The sequence below is a fragment of the Candoia aspera genome, chromosome 4, assembly GCF_035149785.1.
Source record: "Candoia aspera isolate rCanAsp1 chromosome 4, rCanAsp1.hap2, whole genome shotgun sequence".
Classification (NCBI taxonomy): domain Eukaryota; kingdom Metazoa; phylum Chordata; class Lepidosauria; order Squamata; family Boidae; genus Candoia; species Candoia aspera.
The window spans coordinates 105,637,260-105,660,429 of NC_086156.1; the positions used below are offsets into that span (position 1 = coordinate 105,637,260).

The following is a 23,170-nucleotide window of genomic DNA, read 5'->3' on the forward strand; positions in this document are numbered from 1 at the left end:
TCATTTAGCAGGTCTGCTTCCCCAGGATGTGATTATTTGGATTGGCAGCAAAATGTTATAATAGCTGTGAAACAACACACTGGTCTTTGAACGAGAATGCCAGTGGTGGATTCCCATGTTGGGTGAACCTTTGAGTTTCAAGGAAGCCTCTAAAGGTAGAACCATTACGGGGACCATCCATCCTTTTAGTAGTCAGGTTTGGTGAAAAGAGCAGGCAGAACTGGAACCAAAATTTTGAGATGCAAAGGACTCCATTTATAAAGAAAACAAAACTTCATGCTGTGTTCCCTTAAAACAGCTGAAATGAAGACAATTATGTGCAATGGCCATGGAACGGTCAGTTAGAAATGGAAGGGGAAAGAAAGCAAGGATGCAGTGGCTTTTCGGGGCGGGTGGGGGAACTGGCTGGAAAACCTCCACCCCATGAGCTTACTTGGCTCAACAGGTTCTGAGTCTGATCCTTTCCCCAGGCTACGGGTCTGCTCTTGACTTATGTTCTCTTCCACCCCAGTCTTCTTGGGCTACAGACCAACAGTGATGAATTTGCCCAATATGAGATGTCATAATGTGGTTTGTTTGCTTTTAGCTTTGTGGGATTTTTCAGTAAACCATGGTTAAGCAAATCAGTGCTCCTGGCTTGTCTGTGAGAAAAATAATGTAACCTCCTTGTATGCTCAAGATCTCTTGGGTATACTTGTCTGGTTTATGTTACCTTTTTCAAAGATTTTTGTTAACAGTGAAGTCTGTTTTGAGTTGGGATCAATTTCTGGTCACCTTCTGGACATACTCATGCAGTTTTCTTAGTAGTAATAAAGAAGCAGAGTGCTTTCTGGAATTATTTTCTGATGGTCCACCTACAGCTAAGAAGGGAGCTTCTTAGCTTCCAAAACCAGATCAAGGTCACCCAGCTGCTGCCACCTTTAGTTTAAAAAGAAATATAATTATTTGTAATTGAGCTGCTAAATAAGAAAGCTTTGGAGACGGTATTTACTTGCAGTCACTTGGAGGAGGGATATGTAGTCACAGCAGAAAAGAAATCCCAGATGTAAGTATTAAATGGTAAGTGGCATTGCAAGTCACCTATCCGATCCTATGGCTATTGCATGTTTCTGATAAATATTGTCAAACATCTGAAATCAAGTATAACTGAAAGATCAAACTGATTATGATTGATTGATTATGTGTTATGAAATCAGTGTCGACTCTTAGCAACCACATAGACAGATTTTCTCCATGACAATCTGCCCCTAACCTGGTCCTTGATGTCTTCCAATGGTGCACCCATTGCCTCAGTAACTGAGTCCCTCCGCCTGGCTGCTGGTTGTCTTCTCTTTCCTTCTGCCTTTCCCAGCATCTTCACTTAATGTGTCTGAGGTGGGATAATTGCTGGAGGAAAATTATTCAGGCATTTAGAGACCAGACAAATGTTCCTAAAAGAAGCTATGTTAGGAATTAATGTGGTCCTCTGGCCCTAAGGACCCAAACAATTTAAAAGTAGATAGGGCAGCGATTGCAAAGCCAGCATTTTGTTCGCTTTACTCTTAGTTCTGTCTCTGCTGCTGCCATGCAGTGGGAGGGAGGCTTAGAAGCGGCAGCAGATCAGTGGGGGAGAAGGACCAAGGAGAGAACTGGGGTAGTCAGTAAAATAGAAGAGGTACGGCAAGACAAGTCGTAGCAGGGAGCAAATCAAAGGCTAAGGCAGGTGTAGATAGCAATGGAAGGAATAGAGTGGCCAGAAGATAACCGGGGAGGGGTGGCAGGGGATCGCTCTCTGTATGCGTTTGATGGTGGAAATATATTTTGTGTGCGAGGGGGAGCTGAGCAGTTTAAATTGAGGTGCACAAACTGAGTTCCCCGAGCCCACCTTCAGGCTGCAAAAGCTTTGGGGGTGACCCCCGAAGTCTTCCCAAGAATTGCTACCCCGTTGTATTTCTTAACACAGCAGGAGGAAGTTCTGAAATAATGGAGAGGGTCCTATGAGCAACATTTAATTCATTTCACTGAAAACTGAAACGAAATCCTTCTGCAGAGCTAGGATGATGACATTCTCCCCCAAAACTGCCACGGGCAGGAGAACATTTTTCTCCTCTTACAGCCATTTAGAGTTTGTGCAAAAGAATCAGAAAGAACTCAAGGTATGTTGGCTGTCTTGTTCTGCATGTTTTCTTGACACTCTTTATCCTTTGCCTCCGTCTCTTCCCTTTAACTAACGGTAATATTCCGTCACACATTTGAGAAAATGGGCACAGTTTTGCTACAATAAAATCTTAATAGGATACAGTTGTAGGGTGGGAAGAATCCCCCTGAATACAGGGAGATTTCTAAACAAATACGTATATGGTTGAATTGTTCAATTGCAAAGCATCAGATTTTTATTTTTCGGTGTGCTTCTGTCCCATGGTTGGGGAAATTAATATTAAACTTTGAAGAATCAAACCGCAAAGGAGAATCAAACTACAAAGGAGATGTAGTTAGAAGGAATACCTGCCAATCTCCCCCCCACCCCCCAAAAAAAGAAAATCCCAAAGCAGAATAGAGTACTTAAGAACAGTATTTACAAACTTTAGTGTTTTGGGGGAGAGAGTAGGAACAAAGGATGTTCCTTTAAAAAATGTGGTCCCCATATTTCTTCACTGCCAGGGGCAGTATAAATAGGGTGACACAAGAAGAGGACTTGGTGAACAGAGTGAATTTAACAAGAATGGGTGCCATGGGATCTGTTCGTTTGCAAACGGTCTTTGTTTCCTTATTTATAAAACAGTGAAACAATAAAATAATTAAATTAAAACAGTATCCCAACGTCAGCTAACACTTTGATGGCTTTGTTAATTGTAATTAAAAGCCCTCCGCAAGATTTTTGTCTTGACCAACATCTAGAAAGCCAGATCATGGTGAGCCAGGCTTCCTGTGGTTGGCTATTCTGCAGAAGGAGGTTGTGAAGCAGCATCTTCTAGCCTCAGCTCTTCTAATTTGCATATCGTACAATAAATTGGTAAAATAAAGATATATTTGTGACTCTAAGGGTGTACAAAATGCAGGTTGCAGTTGCAGTGCTGCTTACTAGCAGTTCCTGGCCTGGAGAACCAACATGGGGTAGTGGTTAGGATGCTGGACTGTGATCTTATGGTTTAGGTTCAACTCTGTCCTCAGCTATGGAAGCTTGCCATTTCTCAGGCCAACCTACCTTACAGGGTTGAGAGGATAAAACTGGAGGACTATGAATTTGGGCACTCTGAGATCCTAAAGGAAAGATGGGACAGAAGTCTGGGAGAAAAATGTAAAGGCCTCCAAAATATACAGAGGCTGATGAAGTTTATTGTAAGATAAATGGAAGGTATTTTGATCTCTTGAACTTCCTTTCCTCTGCAAGCATACCAGCATTGTATTGTCCTTCCTTTGCCAAAATAGCTTCTGGGGCTTTGTCCTAGCCCAGAAATGAATCACTGCCCAGATATTTTGTTGGCTTACTTATTTAGTATGTATTATTCTTCACCAGTATTTTTCTAGTGCCCAGCTCAAATCAGTTTCTTCTCAAGTTCTAAAAGCAAACTAACACCAACCAAGTCAAATTTAATTCATTTAGGAATTTAGAGGCATCCCAGTCATCCAAACAACCAAACACAATGAATTCTCCAATTCCTGTGAAAATAGCATAGCCTTAAGAGCTGTGGGAGGACTAACAGGGAATGTGCCCAAGGTCACCCTCCGTGGACAGTGGAAAGAATTGCTTTTGGTCTAGGTCCCTTTGCATTCTCATGGTGATGGGACCCTCAGTGTCCCTCTCAACAAGTGCTCACGGGCAGAACGGATTCTCTGGAGAGTTATAGGTCAAAATCAACACTTGGATCAGACATGGAAGCAGTTGGCAGCCAATGCAATGACTGCAGAAGAAGTTTTACATTGGCGTAGCAGTTCTCGGTCCTTAGCATCTTGTCCATTGCCTTCTCTGCCAACTGTAACTTCAGAGTTGTTTTTTCTCTCTCTGTGTATAATTTTTACTAATAATTTTTATTATAATAATAAAATCTAATACAAACTGAACTTAAAAGAAAATAGAAGAAGTAAAAAGTGCAAGGGAAAAAAAGAGAAAAGAAAATATAATAATGAAAGAGAAAAGAAATATGTAAAGAAATTACTTGCAACCTTCATCACAAGTATAAAGAAATTTAGTGACTCTTCACCCACTCTAAGGTTACAAACATTTATCTCTTCATCCCAGATCCCATCTCTTATCTATAAGCAAGTCTATAAAACATCATCTTTTCAGTCCTGGTATCAGCAGAATGCCCATAAAGGGTTGCCAGAAGTAACAACATATCTTGTTTTAACCTTGATCAAATAAACCAACTTTATATTCCTTCCTTTTACGTCTAACAGTCTTGATCTTTAGTTCATTCAAACATTGTCGTAGGATTTGATTTATCTTCATTTCTTTTTTGTCCCATCACACAGAGTTCTTCAAGGCTTTAACAAGCCTCTTTTGTAAATCCCATAGGAAAAAATTATCTAGGTCACTGTCTTGGTTTGTCATTTGTATTTTCCTTTTAAATTGTAAAACCTCAGCCAGTTTCTTTTGTAGATCCAGTGAAATATCCTTTTCTAAGTCATTCTCTTGGCCTGTCGGTTTTAATCCACTTTCAAAGTTGCTTTGGATGGGTGGCCGCACGAGGGCTTCCTTTTATAGGTCTTTTAGTTTAAAGATTTAGCCAATCCTTATAAATAACATATTTTGTTTTCCAGGTGCCCCTTCGATTTCAGTGGAGAGGTGGATTCAAGCATCAAACTTAAAAGGTATTTTTAAGGCGGAGACTATGCAACAACAGCATGAGATCAGTGGAAAGGCTAGTGCCCCCATTTCCTTTGATCTTAAAGGAAAAAGTCTGAAAAGTATGATGCAGGAAAGAGTTAAGAGACACTTGGTAGGCTTATTGATTCCTCACTCAATTTTGCAACCTGAAATTTCCCCAGATTGCTCTAGGGCTGTAGGGCAAAAACATGTATTTGGGGAGGAAAAAGATGAACACATCAAAACAGTCCCACTCTTGCAGCCTTCTCACATGCTGGTCCGTTTTTTTGAATCACAGTTGCTAATTTTTGAAACAAAATTCCCATTTCTAATCTTGCTCATGTGCCAAAATAGTAAAATATCTCTGTCAGTGGGAGGCATTAATAAGCTGGGGGGAGGTTTGAAGGGGGAGCAGAAGTCTAGGGGGGAACCCCCAAATGACACAAACTGAAGGTACCCAGTAGCAATGAAGAATGGCAAGGAGGGTGGATGGGAAATTAAATGCAACACTCTGGATTAGGACATGGTTGATTGGAACCAGAGCGGGGCATTTTGCACTGTAACCTTTTCCTGCAGGAGCCGGCATCCTTTCTGATTCTTGGGGATTTTTGTTTTTTCAGGGGGTTTCTCAGGTCGTCAGAACAAGACAGTGACGTGATGGAGACAGGAGGGGGGCTGAAGTCTTCAGCCATCTCACGCTTGTTTGGTCTGGTGGAGTGTAATTATTTTAGCTGTTTGTGGGTTAAAATTTCCCATTATGCTCTGAACCAGTTTCTCTCCAGGGCATTGTGGAAAATGTTTAATGGTTTGCAAACAGGAAACTGAGGCCAGGCTGAGTCTGTTCCTGGCATGTGGTGTTGGCAACAGCCTGAGGACCATGGAGACTAGACCCTGGAGGTTGCTGCGAGGGCACTCTGTGCATGATCAGGCACACGTTGGCAGTCCTGAGGTCCTTTTTGAAGTTTTTTTTTTTAATTTGCTGCCTCCCTGCATAGACTGAAACAGGAATAAACTACCCACAGGGACAATCTATCATGCAGACAATATATTCACACATTCGAGTTTGTGTCTTTGTGACCTAATCCTATGCACAATGTATTTGTGGCTGCTGTGCATATTCCACATACAGACTTTGTTCACACACACAGATTTATTACTGAATTCACCTTTTTTCCAGAGTCGCAGAATAATTGAAGCACAAGCGATCTGAAAGGATTGGTTTGGCGTTACATAGTAACTCCCCGCCCCGCCACAAACCCTTTACAATCCATGTTTGCACGTGTTGAGACTGCATCAGCTAATCCGATTCAGGCCGTTGTGTAATTGTCTAAACCCAGCCAGATGTATAGACACCGAGAAAAACCATGCAACGCGCCGAGGGAAGGTGGGAGGGAGGGTGAGCGCACACGGCACTCTGCCCATGGGCAGAAATCGCTGCTTCCTCGCCAGGGCAGGAAGTTACCGCTGCACAGGAAGCTGCGAAGTGAACGTCTACCTTCTTTCCCCAAGACGCGCCGCCCAACTGGGAAACTCCGGCGCTGCACAAGTCGGGTGTTTCCGCTTGGCTCTAAAATGGAAGCCGAAACTTGAGCGAAAAGGTTGAGTTTTGGCTTATCCTAGAGGGGAGAGAAAAGTGCGCCCCCCCCACGAAAGCCAGCGCGGAGGAAGAGATGGGAATGGATGGAGACGTGTCCCTCGGCAGTGTTGGGGGTCCCTCGGCGGCTCCAGTGGGTAGGCGCACGGCGGAGCGCGCAGCGCGGATGAGCGGGGCGCGGGTCTGCTTCGGGGTCTCCCCCGTTTCGCTGCAGAGGGGGAAAGGGGGCGTGTGGGGCTGGCGGGAGGGGGCGCTTGGGCAGCCCCCCAGGCCACCGGGGCGGTGACGCAGGAGCTGGTCCGGGGTTGGATTACGCGCGGGGGGCTGCCCTCTCTATCCCCCCTCGCTCGCGCTGCGTCGCGGTGGGGTGGCGAGGCTCCGCGGGCACTGGCGGGCGAAAGGAGAGCTGTATGGTCGACGCGGGCGCAAGTTTGGGAGCGTAGCAGGACTCTTCGGTCAGGTTGGTGGGGGGAGAGGGAAATGTCTCCCTTCGGCGCAAAGGGGGACACACCTTTAGCCGATACTTGTTTGGACGGAAAGAGATTGTGTCGGATCCTCGGGTGGTTCCTCTGTCTCTTCGTTTGAGTCCTTCCTTTTGAGCTGTTTCGTGACGCGGGTCCCTCTCCGGTGAGAGATTCCTGTTAGGGCTGGTGACTTTGTTTTAGGATATTTGCCTTATGTCCTCCCGTGGAAACACTCATAAAACGTTGCGTTTCTTTTCCTTTCACTTTTTAACTCAAGAGTCAGTGTGAAAACAGAGAGAGATCCCCTTCGCGTGGAAGTGTCATATTTGCATTTCCTGGCCCTTAGGAGTCCTCAACTCATCTCAGTGTTTGTAAGCAATATAGTGGGGTACACCCAGCTCTTGTCTGTGGAACATTCTGCCACAATAAATTGAAGGGGGCTCAGAATGGTTTTTGGTGTTTACATCTGGGCTTCTTTTACGTGCACTGATCCTTTGATTGAGGCGCAGAGCCTGCCTGTCCCTGGATCTCCTGGAGGAAAAGCAGGATATAAATCTGATGTGTTTTTAATCTTAAAAAACAAACGTGAGAGAGAGGTTGGGATGGGAGAAAATGATTGGCTCAAATCTCCCATGGGAGCTTTAAACCTGATCCTGTGCTTTAAGGATTATATCACACTGGTGCTGTCAATGCCTTTATGTCTGTATCCTTTTCCATGTCTTGATATTATGATTACTATATTTGTCTTCGAAGTCAACCCTTTTTTTTTTTCCTCTTCCTGGAAAGTGAGACCAGCATTATGACCTACTTATAGGTCAGTAGGCTTCAGGAATAGAAACCTAACTTATTTCTTCAAGCCAAACATTTAGATAATGGGCTTAGACTATGCATGTAGGAAAGATCCCCAATTTGACTGCTATTTTCTTTCTCATTTGTCTGTCCTACACTATGGCATGCAAATAAGGGTTGCAGATCAGCACCGTTGAAGGTTTTCTAACTCCCCAGGGCTAATTTTATAATAAGTGCAGACTTATTTCACATGAGCATCTTATCATTGCAGAAGCTGGAGTTTGAAAACAGTCTGGATCCAGCTGGGGGCTTGCAGAGCAAAATGCATCTTTATGGGAGGGGGCAGTTGGTCAGCAGCCCTGAATGTTGCCACCTCCTCCATTATAAGCCCCTCTCCCTCTTTTTTCCAGTCATGTGATCTAGAATGGCATCATCATGATCATCACTATATCATCATCATCATCATCATCATCATCATCATCATGGGATTGAAAAGCATTAAGAAGCCCCACTTTGCCTGCTTTTGCTCCCTTATTTTCACTTCATGTTAATCTCTAACGCTCACAGCCCTTTTATCAGCCTGTTTTTTTTCCCCCCTGCAGCTTATTAGCCACATAGCAGCCTGTGTCATCACCAGCTGGCAGACACGAGCTCCCGTCATGCTGAACAACAGGACCCTGGACGAATTTGCGGTGCCCGAGGAGGCTCAGGAGATGTTGATGCAACACCGTCCCCAAATTGAGCGCCTCTTTCGGGTGGAGCTGAATGTCCTGGGGGTGCTGGGATCAGACCTTGAAGGAGCAAGAAAGATCTGGTTGCAGCTACAGGGAAGCCAAGAGAACCTTCACCGGGCAAAGGTCAGACAAACTCTGATCCTCAATCCAGATTAATTCCTATAGAGCAGTTATCATGTTCTGCTGTTGTTTGCCATTATGAAACCAAGTCTCCAGGCCGTCTGGAGATATGGAGGCATCTATAAATGTTACTTTACAAGAAGAAATTGCTTTGCTTAACCAGTCTAACTAGAAGCAATTCTCCAAGGCCTTACTTGGGTTTTTTTCCTAACTTCTGTCACTTAGCTAGCAGTGGTCATCTGAAAAGCTAAGCTGGGTAAGCGTTTTGGATACTACCGGGAAATCTTAGGTCTGTAAACCAGTTTGGGATGTTGAAAAAAACAACCTGGAAGAAGGCAATGGCAAGCGGCTTTGCCAAGAGAATGACATGGCCTCGCCCTTGAAGCCACCATGAATTGAGGCTGACTTGAAGGAGATTCCACCTTAAGGCCTCCACCTTACCCAGCAGAGCAAAATAGCAACAGAACAGCAGTCACAAGATCTCAGAAAAGGTGTGTTAAGCCTTTCAAGGCTGATCTCAAAAAAGGGAAAAAGACATTTTCGAAGAAGGCAATGGCAAGCCACTTCTGGATTGTTGGCAACTGCATGAACAGGCCTAGGAAGGTGCCAGGAATTGCGATGTTCTCTTTGGCCTTTCTGAAGTCCCTGAGTTAAATGTTGAGGGTTCAACAGCAGTCCCCTCTATACCCCTCTCCAATTTATCCTTTGTATTTTTAGAGAGGCAGCTAGTAGGTGCTCTGTTCTGTTCTCACCATGGTGAATGTCCTCTCTAGAGTCAGATCTCTAAGCACCATCCCATGCTGGAATGGAGAAGCCTACCACATTGTGGTATAACACTGATTGGTGTTTTTTCCTCCAACTCTGGGGAGGAATGTTTAATCCCAAGGTGGAATGATTCTCCAGCCTAATTAACAGTGCATCCTATACTGGCTTACTTAGAAATAAATCTCATTTAGCTCCATGGAATTTCATCTTAGGTCATGGTGGAGAGAATTGTACCCTCAAAATTTAGCATATTTTCTCATCTACTCCACCAATGGTGTCTGCCTTCAGATTGAATGATTTTCATTTTATTTTTCCAGTGCAGAAAAAGAGTGCAAAACTGCTGGTGGGCAATTTATGGAAAAAGTAGAATTCCCAGTGCCCTGAATTTGATTTACTGTATTTCCTTAATTACACCATTTCCCTTGTCTTTACTGTAAAAACATAGGCAGTTCCTGGTTTACGTAACACTATACTGTGTAATTCTGTGCAGTCCAGTGTGCACAAAAATTGGCCTATGCAAGGGTTCCTGGGACCCCTTGCACAGTGCAGGGACTGTTGTTTAATTGCCAAAAATACTTTAAGTGAACTGTTGCTTATTTGAAGTAGTTGAAATGATACGCATGAATAGATTCAAAGCTTGGCTGGGAAACTATTGTTATTATCTATTAAATACATTAAGGCATGACATATAATATATATAATTACATATATTATATATATATATACACACACCCATATATATATAATAAAAATATAATAATAATGATATATTTAATTGCATTATTCAAAATGGAAGAAAAATAGTGAACTGCTGTGGACTGTGACTATGCCAATTTTGAGCAAGCCCAAGGAATAATGCATGTATGTTGCTTCCACATGTGCTTATGATCCCAAAGTGCAGAACTGGCCCATCGTAACTCATATTGTCCCTGCTTATGAATGATTGCCTGTTTCCAGAAAGGGAATGTTTTTTTTTTTTTTTTTAATTGCATTGGAAAAAGATGTAACTTGCTATCAGAAGCTGTCCTGTTTCACATATGTAGCATGACAATATTGCATGTTCTTGTGCTGTATTTTCCAGGAATACATCAAAGGTCTTTGTGCCCCAGAGCTTCAGGAGGAAATACAGTATCCTAAAGACATGCAGTGCATCTTCTTAGGTGCCCATGGTTTATTTCTGGACTGCCTCATCCAAGGGACGTCTGCTAACCTTACTGTTCTCCACCCGGGCACCCTGTTGATCTCAGGGTTGGCAGAAGCTTTTGTCATGGCTCAGAGCCGGATCCAGGAATTTGTGGGAAAACACCAGAAGAACCCCAAGCTGCCAGAAGAACAGGAAGCTCAGGTCAAGCGGGCCTTCCGGGAGTTGGTGGAGACCTACGATGACAAGCATGCCATGGATCTTTTGATCCTGCCCACCTCGGTCAAAGAGGAATTGCTCAGTTTGGTCAAGGAGATGCAGGAAGCAGCCACAGAGCAAGGGGCAAGGAATGGTTACTGGACACTGTCTGGTTTTGGAAAGGACTGTTCACTGTTGTGGGAAACCAGCGCTGTGAATAGTGGCAGACCTGGGTCTCCAAATGGGCCTCAAGAGGTCTTTGGCATACCTGCGGAGCTTAGTCGAGTCCAAGGACAGAATAGAACCAGGGATTCCAGCCCTGACTTGCCTGTGAGCTTTTCCAGGCCACAAGAATCCCTTCACAAAGCTGAAGACTTGATGCAACCACCATACTCATCTAGGCCTTGGGATGCTAGGAATGACTTGCCTAATGTGGGTGCAAAGTCTCAAGACCAAAAGCATCTTCATGTGCCACGGGTTGACTTTTCAAGAAGTTCCGATGAGGCCAAATTGCACACTAAACCTCAGGAGCGTCTGTCTGACTTGAATGGTCCTCAGCATTGGCTTGAGGCAATGCTCACTAAGAACTCTGGGCTTCCCAAAAGTTCCCCTAAACCAATCCCAGCTACCTCTAAGACTCAGATTCTACCTGAATACACAGGCGTCACAGAATGTTTGGAGAATCATCAAACAGAAGGAAAGAATACCCTTTGGGCAAGGGAATTGAGCCCCATTAGTTTGCCTGAGGAAACCAGTGAGGAGGAGGCATCATCTGACATTTTGCTGTCATCGTGGACTGAAAAAGAGTTCAAAATGAGGCTAAACTTCTTTAAAACCATGGGCTATGAGGAGCATGTGGTCAAGAAGATACTATTGGAGGGTGGAGTTCAGGAAGCCCCTTCAACCATCTTGGACAGGGTCCAGATGATAGAGGCAGGCTTGTCTCAAAAAGAAGACATCTCCCCCTCCCAGAAAGAGCCTGGAGGGAGAGGTCTCTCTGCGCTGACACTGGAAGAAACTCATGATGAAGACAATTATTTCAGGGAACTGATCAAAACAGCAGTGGTCAGTTGTGGCCACTCACCCAGCAAGATCCCCACAGAAATACAAACAGGAGCGCCATTGGCAGGTCTCCTAAGGCAGCTCAATGAGGAAGGGGAACACCAAGATGAAGGGGAGAGTGCAATAGGGGTTTCAACAACAAAGCCAGAACATGGAGTCCAGCTTGGCATCCAGATGGCAACTACCTTGAATCATGGGGAATCTTCTCAGCAGAGGACTTATCCAGAGGCAAGGTGGAATGGTGGACTTTCGAATCATAAGGGTGTCCATGTTTCAGCAAGTAATCCTGGAGTTTCTGCTTTGTTTCCTAATACTTCTCCTAGTGCTAATTTTCTGTTCTCTGAATTGGATTCTGAGGGCACCCAGTCAACAGAAAGCACCAGCATGGAAGCTCTTCACCAGGGTTCTGTTTCTACAGTAACTGGAGCTCAGCGCTTTGAGGAGTCTCTCCAGACTGAGTTCAAGCTCAAGTTGGCCAACACACCCGGGAAGAAGAATTTGCGGATGATCATCATTGATGGTAGCAATGTGGCCATGATGTGAGTTTGGGTTTGGGGAAGGAAGCCTGGGTCCAATCCAGTTTTTATCCCCACAGCCCTCCATCCATATTCCATTCCATTCTTCTGCAGATGTCCTAAGGGAGGTAGAGTGCTGGCCACTAAGACTGTCCAGTGCTCTGCATAAAATCACCAAATCATACACAGTTTTCAGAATATTCTTCAAACATGTCAATAAGCAATTTTGAAATGCCACTGAAGGCAGAAAGTTTCAGTATTCACAGCTGGAACCCCCACCAAAGGATTAGGGAATGCCAATTTACTGGAATACCATCTCCCTTTTTTATTGTTTCATCTTTTAAAGCATGGAACATCATTAGAGGAACTGACAGAGGTTTAATCCCCTTGTCTCTGGTCCCCTTAACCAGAATGAAGCAGAACCCAACAAATTAGTTTTTCTGTCACTGACTGGACAGACAGAAAATGGAAATGCTATTAGGGCAGGAGGCTGTTTCATACTGGGCTTCTGGCAGTGCCTGTCTGTCTCATGCTGGAGCTAATTCTGCTCAACGCTGTTCCATCTTCTGATCTGAAGGCTACTTGACTCTGTTGGTTGGCAAATCCTGTGGGCTAACTCCTGCCTTCCTTTGAGTTACCCTGATGTCATTGTGTGAGGTGGTGGCAGAAATTCTCACATGCTTCTTCATCCCATAACTAAGATGTGACATTTCCTGAACTTGCAACATTTTTATACCTTGTAAAGAGTGTACCTGTGGTCCAAATTCATAAACAGGTGGACAGTCTGGTAAGAATCCAGGTAGATAGAACTCTGGCTCCATTTAAACTAGAGCTGATGTTGACAGATAGCCTGCACCATATTTTTATTTTTCATTTCATTTCATTTCATTTTTCATCTTTCTAAAGATGCCCAACTTCTGAACAGCTCTGGGCAGTGTCCAAATTGAAACCCAAAGCAATAGAAGGACATCAGACAATAGAAAAGGAAGATGGTCATACTGATGGAATAGACATAACAGCCCCTCATGAAGGGAGTCCCCAATCCATCCAAGTCTGGGGAAAGACCCAGGTCTTCAAGGCTGCGGTTCTGTGGCAGAGAAGACATGCTTCCCATCAGTTGATATTGTTTAATGGATGGGACATGGTGCATGCCAACTCTGATGTTACAGACCAGGAGATAGTCCCTCAAATAACCAGGTCCTAGGCCATGTTCAGCTTTGTGGGTGATAACCAACACCTTGAATTGTACCTGAAAGCTTGTGAAACAGTTTCATATGCCACGTCATGCCCATAACTCTTGCATTGCTGCATTCTGAACCAGCTGAACCTTTCAGTAATGTTACATGTGGTGGTTCTCTCTAGCATGGAAATTGCTGGTTCCCACATTCCTTGTCTCGGCCTTTTCACCTAGCTTTGATGCTTCCAACCCTGGTCTCCATTCAAGACAAGGTCTGAACTGAGATGGGCCAACACTTTTCATCTAACCTAGGAAGAAAGAGGAGGCATGCAGCTTCTAGAGTTTGCATACAACATAATGAGGCATATCTCTAAAGATCTGACCATGTCTGAACTCCCTGAGAGACCTCAATGGGACAAGCAGTAGGACTTCTCTATCCCATTTCTCCTTTCTGGCCAGGTTTTCTGTTCCCTTGGGCCAAATTTAGAAGTAGATTTACCCTAATTCTGACCTGAGTTAATCATGTTCCTTTGTAATCATGCAACTTCAATGCATTTTCAAAGTGTAATTTTAAAACATGCTTTAACAAAGAACATTGTGATTAATCTGGGTAGCTTAGTTGATGAGTAAACTGTTGTCACTGCTAATGAGATGAGGTCAGCTCACTTGCCAAAAAAAGAAAATCTGGAGGAATGTATGCGCCAGAGTAACCTTATATCTTAGCTAATTATATCCTTTTTATATACTGTACCTTATATCTTGAGGCTAATCTAGAGTGAATGTCTGTTGAGACTAGCTTAGTTTGAAGATGTGAACAGCAATAATAATAATCTAACCACCATGTACATTATGTTATGGGTAATCTGGGAGAAGGATAACAAGCATAGAATTGTTCCAACTTTGGGCCATTCGTTCTCTAATACATGCATTTGTGCTAATTGCCTCAACCTTTTTAATGAAATCCTTCCTGTTCCCACTGTCTCTTCCCCTCCCAAGTGCTGTCATTTGGAGGGTGTCCCATGGAGTGACTTCATTGGCTCTTCGATTGTAACAATAAATTTGATGTGACTTTTTTGTAGATCTAAGTTCCACCTTTTGTCTTCTCAGGCATGGTCTGAACCAGTTCTTCTCATGCCGAGGAATTGCCCTAGCTGTGCAACATTTCTGGGACCGAGGGCACCGCGAAGTGAACGTCTTGGTGCCTGCTTTTCGAATGGAAGAAGATTCTAATGTGAGAGGTGGGAAGTTCTTGCCTTTTTTTTTTTTTTCAGCGAACCCCTGTAGCTCTTTCGGCTGATTCACTGCTGGAATTTTAATCAATCATAATTGGTGAAAACATATTGGATCTATGTATCTGCAAATGAATAAGAACAGGGACACTGGTTTTTAAATATTGTATGGAGGACTTGTAGCAGCATCATCTAAATAGAGGCATTCTACCATTCTGAAAATCCAGGGAGAGGGAAACTGGATGTTCCTAGCCTGGCTTTTCTAGTAAATATATTAAAAATAGTTCCTCACTGATTGGTTGCAATGTGGACTGTTTCCTCCAGTTTCTTTTATTTCAAGCACATTTATGCCTTGAATGAGCTCATTTCTCTAGCTGTAATCCTTTGTGAATTAATTTAGGGATACATCCCGTTGATACCCAGCGGAACTTCCTTCAAAGGGAACACAGTTGTGTTGAGCTACAGTGTATTTTGGCCACTGAATTTTTTCCTGCTTTCCCATCCCTTCCCCAATCACAGAGCGGCACTTTTTGACTGAGCTTCACAACCTCAGCATCCTCTCCCTTACGCCATCACGAAAAATCGATGGGAAAGGCATCGTCCCGTATGATGACAGGTGAGCTCAATTGTTGGAATAGTTACTAAAAGCAGTACATGTTTTCTGTGCCTACAGAGGTTGGATGTTGCTTGTTTAACTAATTCTGCCTGGTAATTCAACTTGCTAGAGAGGGTACAGCCAGCAAAGGAACATAGAAATCACTGCACCTGGGAGTGGGTATAGAATAATTCTGTTTGGAGGGGAAACAACACCCTGAAAGTGCTGCCCCACCACCCTTAGGATTGCAAAATATTCAACACGTTGTTCATTTTTTAAATTATTAGATAGTTTTCAAAATCCACTTCTTCTCATTCTTCCAGACCGCATGCCCAAGATTGTGTAGGCTATCTTGAGAATCCCTCTTGGGACAATTAAAGTTGTTGAAGTTGTTTTTTTTTTTTTTAAAGAACTTTATTAAAGTTTCAGAATACAATTAAAATGAAAAATACAGAAAAGCTTGAATAAAGAACTAAAAGAAAAAACAAAAACGTGCAGGAATAGCAAGAAAAGGTAAATGAAAAGTGACTTCCGACCTTCTCCAATGCAAATGTAAATGCATATATGGTAACTTTATCACTTACTCTTAATTAAACTTTATCTAACATTATTTCTATAAAAAACTACTACTTTCATCATCAAACCCTAGAATCAAAACTTAATTTTTTCCAGTTACAAACAAAGTCCAAAAGCGGTTTCCAAGTAGAAACAAATCCAGTCACAGTATTTTCTTTTATCAGTGCTGTCCGTTTTGCTTTCTGTGCCAATTCCATCAATTTCACCATCCATTCCTCCACTGTGGGAATTTGTATGGGACAATTGCTGAAGTTGGGGTAGAAATGAACACTCACAGTATCAGACCCTTGTTTCTTGAAAAGGCTCAAAAGGCAGAAATGTTCCCCAGACCAATGTTAGCTAGGGGTATTCTCTGGTTGCTCTTACTTACTCAAAACAATTCAGTCTCAGTCTTCTAATTTCTGACAAGGTGACCTTAGGCATGGCTTCAAACTCATTAAGTTCCCTGGAATTTTGTTTCTATACAAAATGCCCTGGATTGCCATCAAAGACATGGAAGGCAGTGAAGCTCAGAGACACCTTAATTTTTTTTTTATCCTAGGCAAGTTTATTCAAAAGTAAGCCCCTCTGAGTTGGCTTGTCCAAGATTGCTTCAATTGTCCGTTTACCAGTGAATTAATCAGTTAAATGTACAACTGAGTTAAAGCAATCGATCTGAAGTTAAAACACACTTTGATGTTTTGAAATGAATCCTCTAGTAAGCATTTTGTTTTTATTAACACTCTTAGATGCAAGATGGCAAATGCAGAACAATGGATTAGAGGTGGAGGCAAATTCAGAAAGGTGGCTTCGGAGAAAGCTACTGATCTACTGCAGCTCATGTATCCATAAACTCAAATAAAGGGCATTTATCAGTCGAGATCAACACTTAGATTAGTACAGATGAGGAATTTTAACATAGGGGCACACATAAGATATGCCTGTTTCTGCATTATTAATTCCTTCTGCATTAAGGAAGAATGGCCACCTGAAGGGGGTCATTCCTCCATCTTACAAACAGAAAAGTAGATAGGATAAAAGTGCATGTTTGTGTGTACATTACACCTATGTTCCTGTTGCATACTATGGAAGCAGTTGTAGCCTGCTGCCTGTTTGCTGTGGGAATTTTAAAACACGTTATTTGATTAATAGCAAGAATCAAAATCAGTTATTTCACTTGTGCTTATACCCTTAAGACAAAAAAAAAAAAAAAAAAACCAGACAAAGGAGCAAGCTTGGGAGAAAAGTATGGGATCTTAGATATTTGTTCCACAATTAGAATATTCCAAATTCCCTTTTTCAGCATGAAATATCATTGCTTGTAGCCTAATTTGGGGAGATTAAGGTGAATGTGTAGAGAGAGCTTTTTTTTGTTGTTCTTCTCTGTGAATCACCCAGTTTTATTTCAGCATTCACACAAGCTGAGCAGACTGGTGGATGTTTATGAAGTCATCCTTTGTATTCCTGTTACATGAACCTGGATGGGATTTCCCCCAGGGCTTTCCCAGTTTCAAGTGGCATCATTTTTTTCAGGTCACATGAGGCCTAGTCATAGAACAGAAGCAGGAAATGATTCTGCCAACCAATTAGACACACAATGCAAGTTTTATTTTGGAGTCAAAGTCATCGTCATACTAAGGAACAAAAACCTATTGTGGCCGTTAGAACAGACAACAAAATTTACTGCAGCTAAATACCCAAGTTTATTTAGAATGATTTTATGCCCCTGTTGCCTCACAATAATCCTAGAAATAGGTGCTTTAATTTGGAATCTTGCAGAGAACAAGAGGTTGAATTCAATGGCCTTAGTGGCCCCTTCCCACTCTAGAGGTCTCTGAAAAGAAGTAGGAAGAGAACTTGTGTCTGTCTGTGGCTGAGCTATCTTGCTAAGCTTTAATGTGGTTTGCTTGGTTTGTTTGAGCATGTTGTACTCACTGTTCAACTTCAAAAAACCATTGCTTAGTGTAAAGGTAAGCAATCTTGGATATTCCAGCAGGTGCTGAATGACAACGCCTAGCATCTTTCCCTGTTGGACACTGGAAATTATAGTTCAGCAATATTTGGAGATCTACCCCCAGCTAACCATGATGTGTAAATTCAACAACTGAGACTGGTCAAAGGTCTGTAGGCTTTATGATTAAGTAAGGATTTGATCCTTGGACTCTCCCAAACTCTAGATGATATACCAGCCTGGTATGAAAAGAATAGCAAATGGCATAACTGCCCTACTGTTCTTTCAGCTGGGATTCCAGAGAAATCCTAGGTGGTTGTTGCAAACATCATGGCTATCTCAGTAACTCATGGATCAATAATGACAAACCAGTTCTCCTAAAAGATAGGAGATATCCTCTGTTGCTGGTATGGTTGCAAACAAGAGACAAATGTGCTTTGTAGACAAGACCTTTGCCCTTTCAGATCCTTTGCAATATGCCAAGCATCTGATATGAACCTTTCCTCAAAGGAAGTTTGAAAACCTTGAAACAGAGAAGGTAAAAATATCCTAATTAATTTCTCTATTGGCTCTTCTTTTACATGTCTTTCATTGGACTTCAGAATGATGCTGAAACTAGCAGAACAGACCAATGGTGTTATTGTCACCAATGACCAGTTCCGGGACCTAGCCAAAGAGTCAAAGAGGTGGATCAAGATCATTAAAGAGAGGTGAAATTGGATTCTTGAATTGGTGGGGACTGCAGTGGGGTAGAGGAACAGGCAGTCTTTTTAAAAGAACCTTCCAGATGGTGCTGGGTTTACTGTCTTGAATGAGGTGGGGAGAAATAGGGTGAGACCTGGACTTCTTCCTGTCAGGGATTTTAATTGCCGATCGATATACACGGCTTGGGTGAGTCATGGAGGGTGAAGATTTGTCCCAGAGAGTCAAGTTTCAGGCACAGGCAACCCAGAAGACAACATCTGATACAGTCCCCTGGGACTGCACCAACTGGTGTACTCTGAGGGAAATTACACATTTGAATGCTATTCCACATATAACACCAATTAATATGCCACCAGTTGAAAGCTAGGCAGTCAGGAAGGACAGTTCCAGATGAACTTTATCTCAACATTTGAAATTTCCCAGCTTGGGAGGAGGTTCTTTTGGGAAGTGGTACAGACCAGCAACAGACAGACTGTTTTATCTTCCCTGTATTTCCCCTGAGAGGCTTTTATTAAGAAAACATTTATTTATTATTATTATTATTCAAATTTTGCTACCACCCATCTCCCCCAAAAGAGGGACAATTAACAAACTTAATTATTTCCTACCTTACCACTTATTTCTAAGCCTACACTGTATTACCCTATACCTATCCTAACATCTATGTCTACACCTATGTGTATATATTATTCCTAAACAGTCTGTTCTTCTTTGTTGCTTGAGCTTACACCAAAGTCTTTAGCCACCATTTAGCCACCTTCAAGTTGGCTTCTGTTGCTGTCAGCTGCTGTTTTGGACTGCTGCTGAATTGTTGGCTTTGCGGTTTCTCAGTCTGTGCTGGGGTGGGAAAAGGAAGGGGCTTTACCGGTGGCTGGCTGGTGCTCCTCAGCGTTTCTGCTGGAGTGGTGAAGCTGCTGGGCTCCGCTTCCCCCTTCAGCTTGCCTGCTGCTGGTTTGCTGAAGTCCAAACCTGCTGAGCTGAGAGCTGCCCTGTTCCCTTGGCTCTAAACTTTCCCACACAACACAAACCTACCTACACACCCACACTCTGGTGCTCCCAGAACTTTCCTTCTATAATTGGTAACCAGGTGTGGTGCAATGTTCTTCAGGCTGCCTTAAAGTCCCAGGGGAGAAAACAGAGGAAAGGAAGGCTCGTGTGGGCCACTGCAAGGCTTTCCTTTTACCCAGCTTCTGATGATTATTTCTATAGGATGTTATTCAGTTATGTAGCCCCTGCTGTTGAGGCCTAGTCTGAAATGGTAGAGTTTCAGAAGAGCCTGTTTATTTATTAATAACCACAGTGCCATAGTTTTTCCACAGCAATTCTTTGGGAAATTCCTCCCTCCACAGATGGATCTCAGTTTCTTCTTCTGTAAACAATGCCTACAGATGGGAAATGTTCTTTCCTTACCTCAGCTGTGTTTGAGGGCTCAGGTGGCTTTCATCGGCTGCTGGAGGCCATTTGGGGACATGATGGTGTCATTGGAAGGGACAGAGCCAAACATTTTCACCTTGCAGAGGGCTGAAGGTTTAAATTGGGAGGCCAGCTACTCATGTTCTATCTTTAAACCCCTCTAATTCTGAAACACATTGACACAGGTGTATATGCAACCATCACACTGTTCCCTTTTGGAGTAAGCAACATTATGCAAAGCACAGTGAAGGAATGAGAAATTAAGTGTAATTTTTAAAAAAGAAAAGGAAATGTAGCTAGTTTAAACCCAAACCATTCAGCATACCTTTCCATATCATTCTATCCTCACAAATCATCCTTGCTTCCACTAAGTGCACCCCTTCATATGTTGCCTTTTATTCTTTAAATTACTCTTCTCTTTTTGAGGATCTTTTCCACAGCCAGCCAGGCTGTTCTTAGTCTTTCCCTTCCTGTCAGCCTCTTCATTGTTCTGTATTTCTTTCCTGATTTAATCCTTACTAATGCTCTCTTTGATCAAAGTAACTCCATGTACTTCCTTCATGCCAGTTAACTCACCTTTGTACAGGTAGTCCTCAGTTAACAACGGTAATTGGGACTGGAATTTCCATGGCTAAGCGATGCGGTTGTAAAGTGTGATGTCACATGACTGTATCACTTAGCGACTGCAATCTCGGCAGTCGTTGGCTGTTGTTAGGTGAGGATTGTGGGTCGTTAAGCAAGGACCTCCTCGCAACTTCCTGCTGGCTTTCCACAATCAAAGTCAATGGGGAAGCTGGCAGGAAGTTGCAAGTTCCAGGTGACTTGTAAGCAGGCTGGCAGGTAGGTAAGTGGCTGCTGCTGGGTGTGGGAGGGCGCGCGACGGTGCACAGGTGTCTGGTGTGGCGTGAGTGTGACAGGGCTGGGGGTGGCTGCTGCCAGGTGGGAGAGACTTACCAGAGTGACTTGCAACTTTCCCTGCTGGCTTCCCCGCTGTCTTTGCTTGTGGGAAGCCGGCAGGGAAGGTTGCAAATGGTGATCATGTGATTGTGGGACACTGCAACCGTCATAAGTGGAAACTGGTTGCCAAGCGCCCAGATTGTGATCATGTGACTGTGGGGGTGCTGGGATGGTCGGAAGTTCGAGGACCGGTTGTAACCACTTGTTCAGCGTCTTTGTAACTTCAAACGGTCGCTCAATGAGTGGTGGTTAACTGAGGACTACCTGCATTCAATCCATATTATTCCGCACTCAGTCATTCTTGACCTTGTTTTACCCCTCACACTTCTTAAGTACCTCCTTTCCACTTTAGTCGACTTGTATGTTTCTTCTGACACACCCAGCTCTCCCTTCCCAGAATTAGCCCCTTGGGGTCTGTTTTTCAGTGGTTTGTGGGTGTTAAGGATAGGGATGAGAGCAGTTACTCGGTTTCAGGGAGAAAAAGAGGCCAAACAAAGAGCTCCAACTACAGTAGGCCTTTGTGGGGTAGGAATGACCCTACCACCACTCTCAGCGCCCCCTGAATTTTAAATATAAAGCAGATAAATTGTGTTGCTGAAATTCAGTTACTAAATTTTAGGATTTGATCTTGGGGTGCTGAGGAGTCTGTGAAAATTGGCTTCCCTTGAATCTGTATTGGAAGTGCTAGTTGTTTGGGTTGCTCCTAAAATGGCCGCATTCAGGAGGCCACTGGAAGTGCTAGGCTGACACCTCAGCTAAATCCTTGGAAAAAGTCTTGTGGGTAATCTTTCTTAACCCTCTGACTGGATTTGCGTATTGCAGGAAGTCCAAGCTAGTTTGCTTCTCTGGGGCTTAGTGTGTTGAGTGGCTTGCAAGCTGTCATTTGTGGCCTGGCACAATCTGTGGATCCGACCCATTTGAGTTTGCTAAACAGACTGTGGCTTTGCAAAATGCGTGAACCCTGTGTCTGGTTTTCTGTTGTGCAGCCTGTTGCAGTACACGTTCGTGGGGAATATATTTATGGTTCCGGATGACCCCTTGGGGCGAAGTGGCCCTACCTTGGCAGACTTCCTGAAGAAAAAAACGAGGTAACTATCTCTGATGAACTTCAATCACTTGAGTTACTCTGGCCAGGATAGCTTTAGATTTAAAAAACGACATCCTGTAAATTGATGGAAATGAAGTAGCCTCTTTCTGAGTCAAGCTTAACTCTTGGGGGCTTTGCACCTTTCCTGACAACAATGTGGAAGTAGATTCTCTTGGTTTCCGTTCCAACTTCACAGTCTAGCCTTCAACCCTAGGGTTTCCCACTGGTCCTCCACATGAGTGCCAAGTCTGCCACTGGCTGTGGCTAAGGGTAAAGTTTCCTTTGAGCTGACTCCTAGTAACCTCATGGTTAGGTTTATATGGTTTCTTTGACAACCATAAGGAAGTGGCTTGCTATTGCTTTCTTCAAGGACAAGTTTTGACTTCCAACATTCTGCAACCTTGGGGTGTCCGGTAAAATGGTATGCAGTCAATCATGAGTCAGCAGTCCCTCTGCAACATAACATCCGCCCTCCCAATCCAAGCATTAACCAGGCCTAACTCTGCTTAGCTTCTGAGTCTCACTCAGGGTTAGCCATAGGCTGCTATCAGTTGCTACTGTGATGGATGTTTCTAACTCTAAAGAATATGGCCTGGTGGTGAGAAGTGGATTTGGAATAGCAGGGTGGCAAGACATGTGGGGACTGCCAGACATTTTCCAATTGCCACCTTTCCCCCTTTTCTAGTTCTGTTGAAATTACAATTTCTAGACTTCCAGGTCCAACCAAAGAGGAGGACTTGTGGCTGTGGAATGCTGCAGTAATGAATAGTGGCAGAGTTCCATCTTGTGGCCAGAACTGGGAAGAGCATGGATTTTTAGTTACCACAACCAATGGTTGTCATTCCTTTGTATCTCACATTCCAACTATTGCTCAATCCAAAAACCTGGGTTCCATTACAGGAGAAAGGAGAGTCCACTTCCCTGGCATCCGGTTGTTCTATTATTTATGAAGAATGTTAATTGAGAATAAGTTTTATGAAAACCCTCTCCTTCATTGCTGTGAAGGAGAACCTGAAAACGTAGGCGGGGCTTGATCCCATGAACTGCTTCGCCAAGAACCAGTAGCCCAAGAAAAGCCAACTGCATGAAGAACGAGCTGCTATTTCTGGCAGTTGTAGTTAATGAGATGAAGGGGCAGAGTAGTGTTGTTGGACAGGAAACACATCTGGAGGGAGCACCACTTGCTCTTGGCCCAGTTGAGTTCAATCTTCCATCTTGTAGAGTTTGTAGCTGGGCAGAAGCATGGAACCAGTGCTCAGGATATCAACAGCACCATGGGAAGCAGCAGAGGCCGCCAGGGGTGGGTCCACACTCAGACAGCTGTAGGTCAGCT

General features: G+C 43.5%; 1 protein-coding gene across 3 annotated transcripts in view; it reads left to right on the forward strand.

Moving 5' to 3' along the window:
- The first annotated feature begins 6,223 nt into the window (after positions 1-6,223).
- LOC134495821 (protein KHNYN-like) overlaps positions 6,224-23,170 on the forward strand; it is a 239,956-nt gene continuing 223,009 nt past the window's right edge. The window contains exons 1-7 of one of the 3 annotated variants that reach the window (XM_063301478.1): positions 6,224-6,517; positions 8,236-8,490; positions 10,334-12,192; positions 14,453-14,583; positions 15,094-15,190; positions 18,278-18,385; positions 21,737-21,838. In XM_063301478.1, the coding sequence (XP_063157548.1) occupies positions 6,467-6,517; positions 8,236-8,490; positions 10,334-12,192; positions 14,453-14,583; positions 15,094-15,190; positions 18,278-18,385; positions 21,737-21,838 (2,603 nt within the window). In that variant the 5' untranslated portion in view covers positions 6,224-6,466. Of the gene's footprint in view, positions 6,518-6,703; positions 6,841-8,235; positions 8,491-10,333; positions 12,193-14,452; positions 14,584-15,093; positions 15,191-18,277; positions 18,386-21,736; positions 21,839-23,170 lie in introns of those variants that run through there. The other 2 variants (XM_063301480.1, XM_063301481.1) reach the window with 2 other exon arrangements.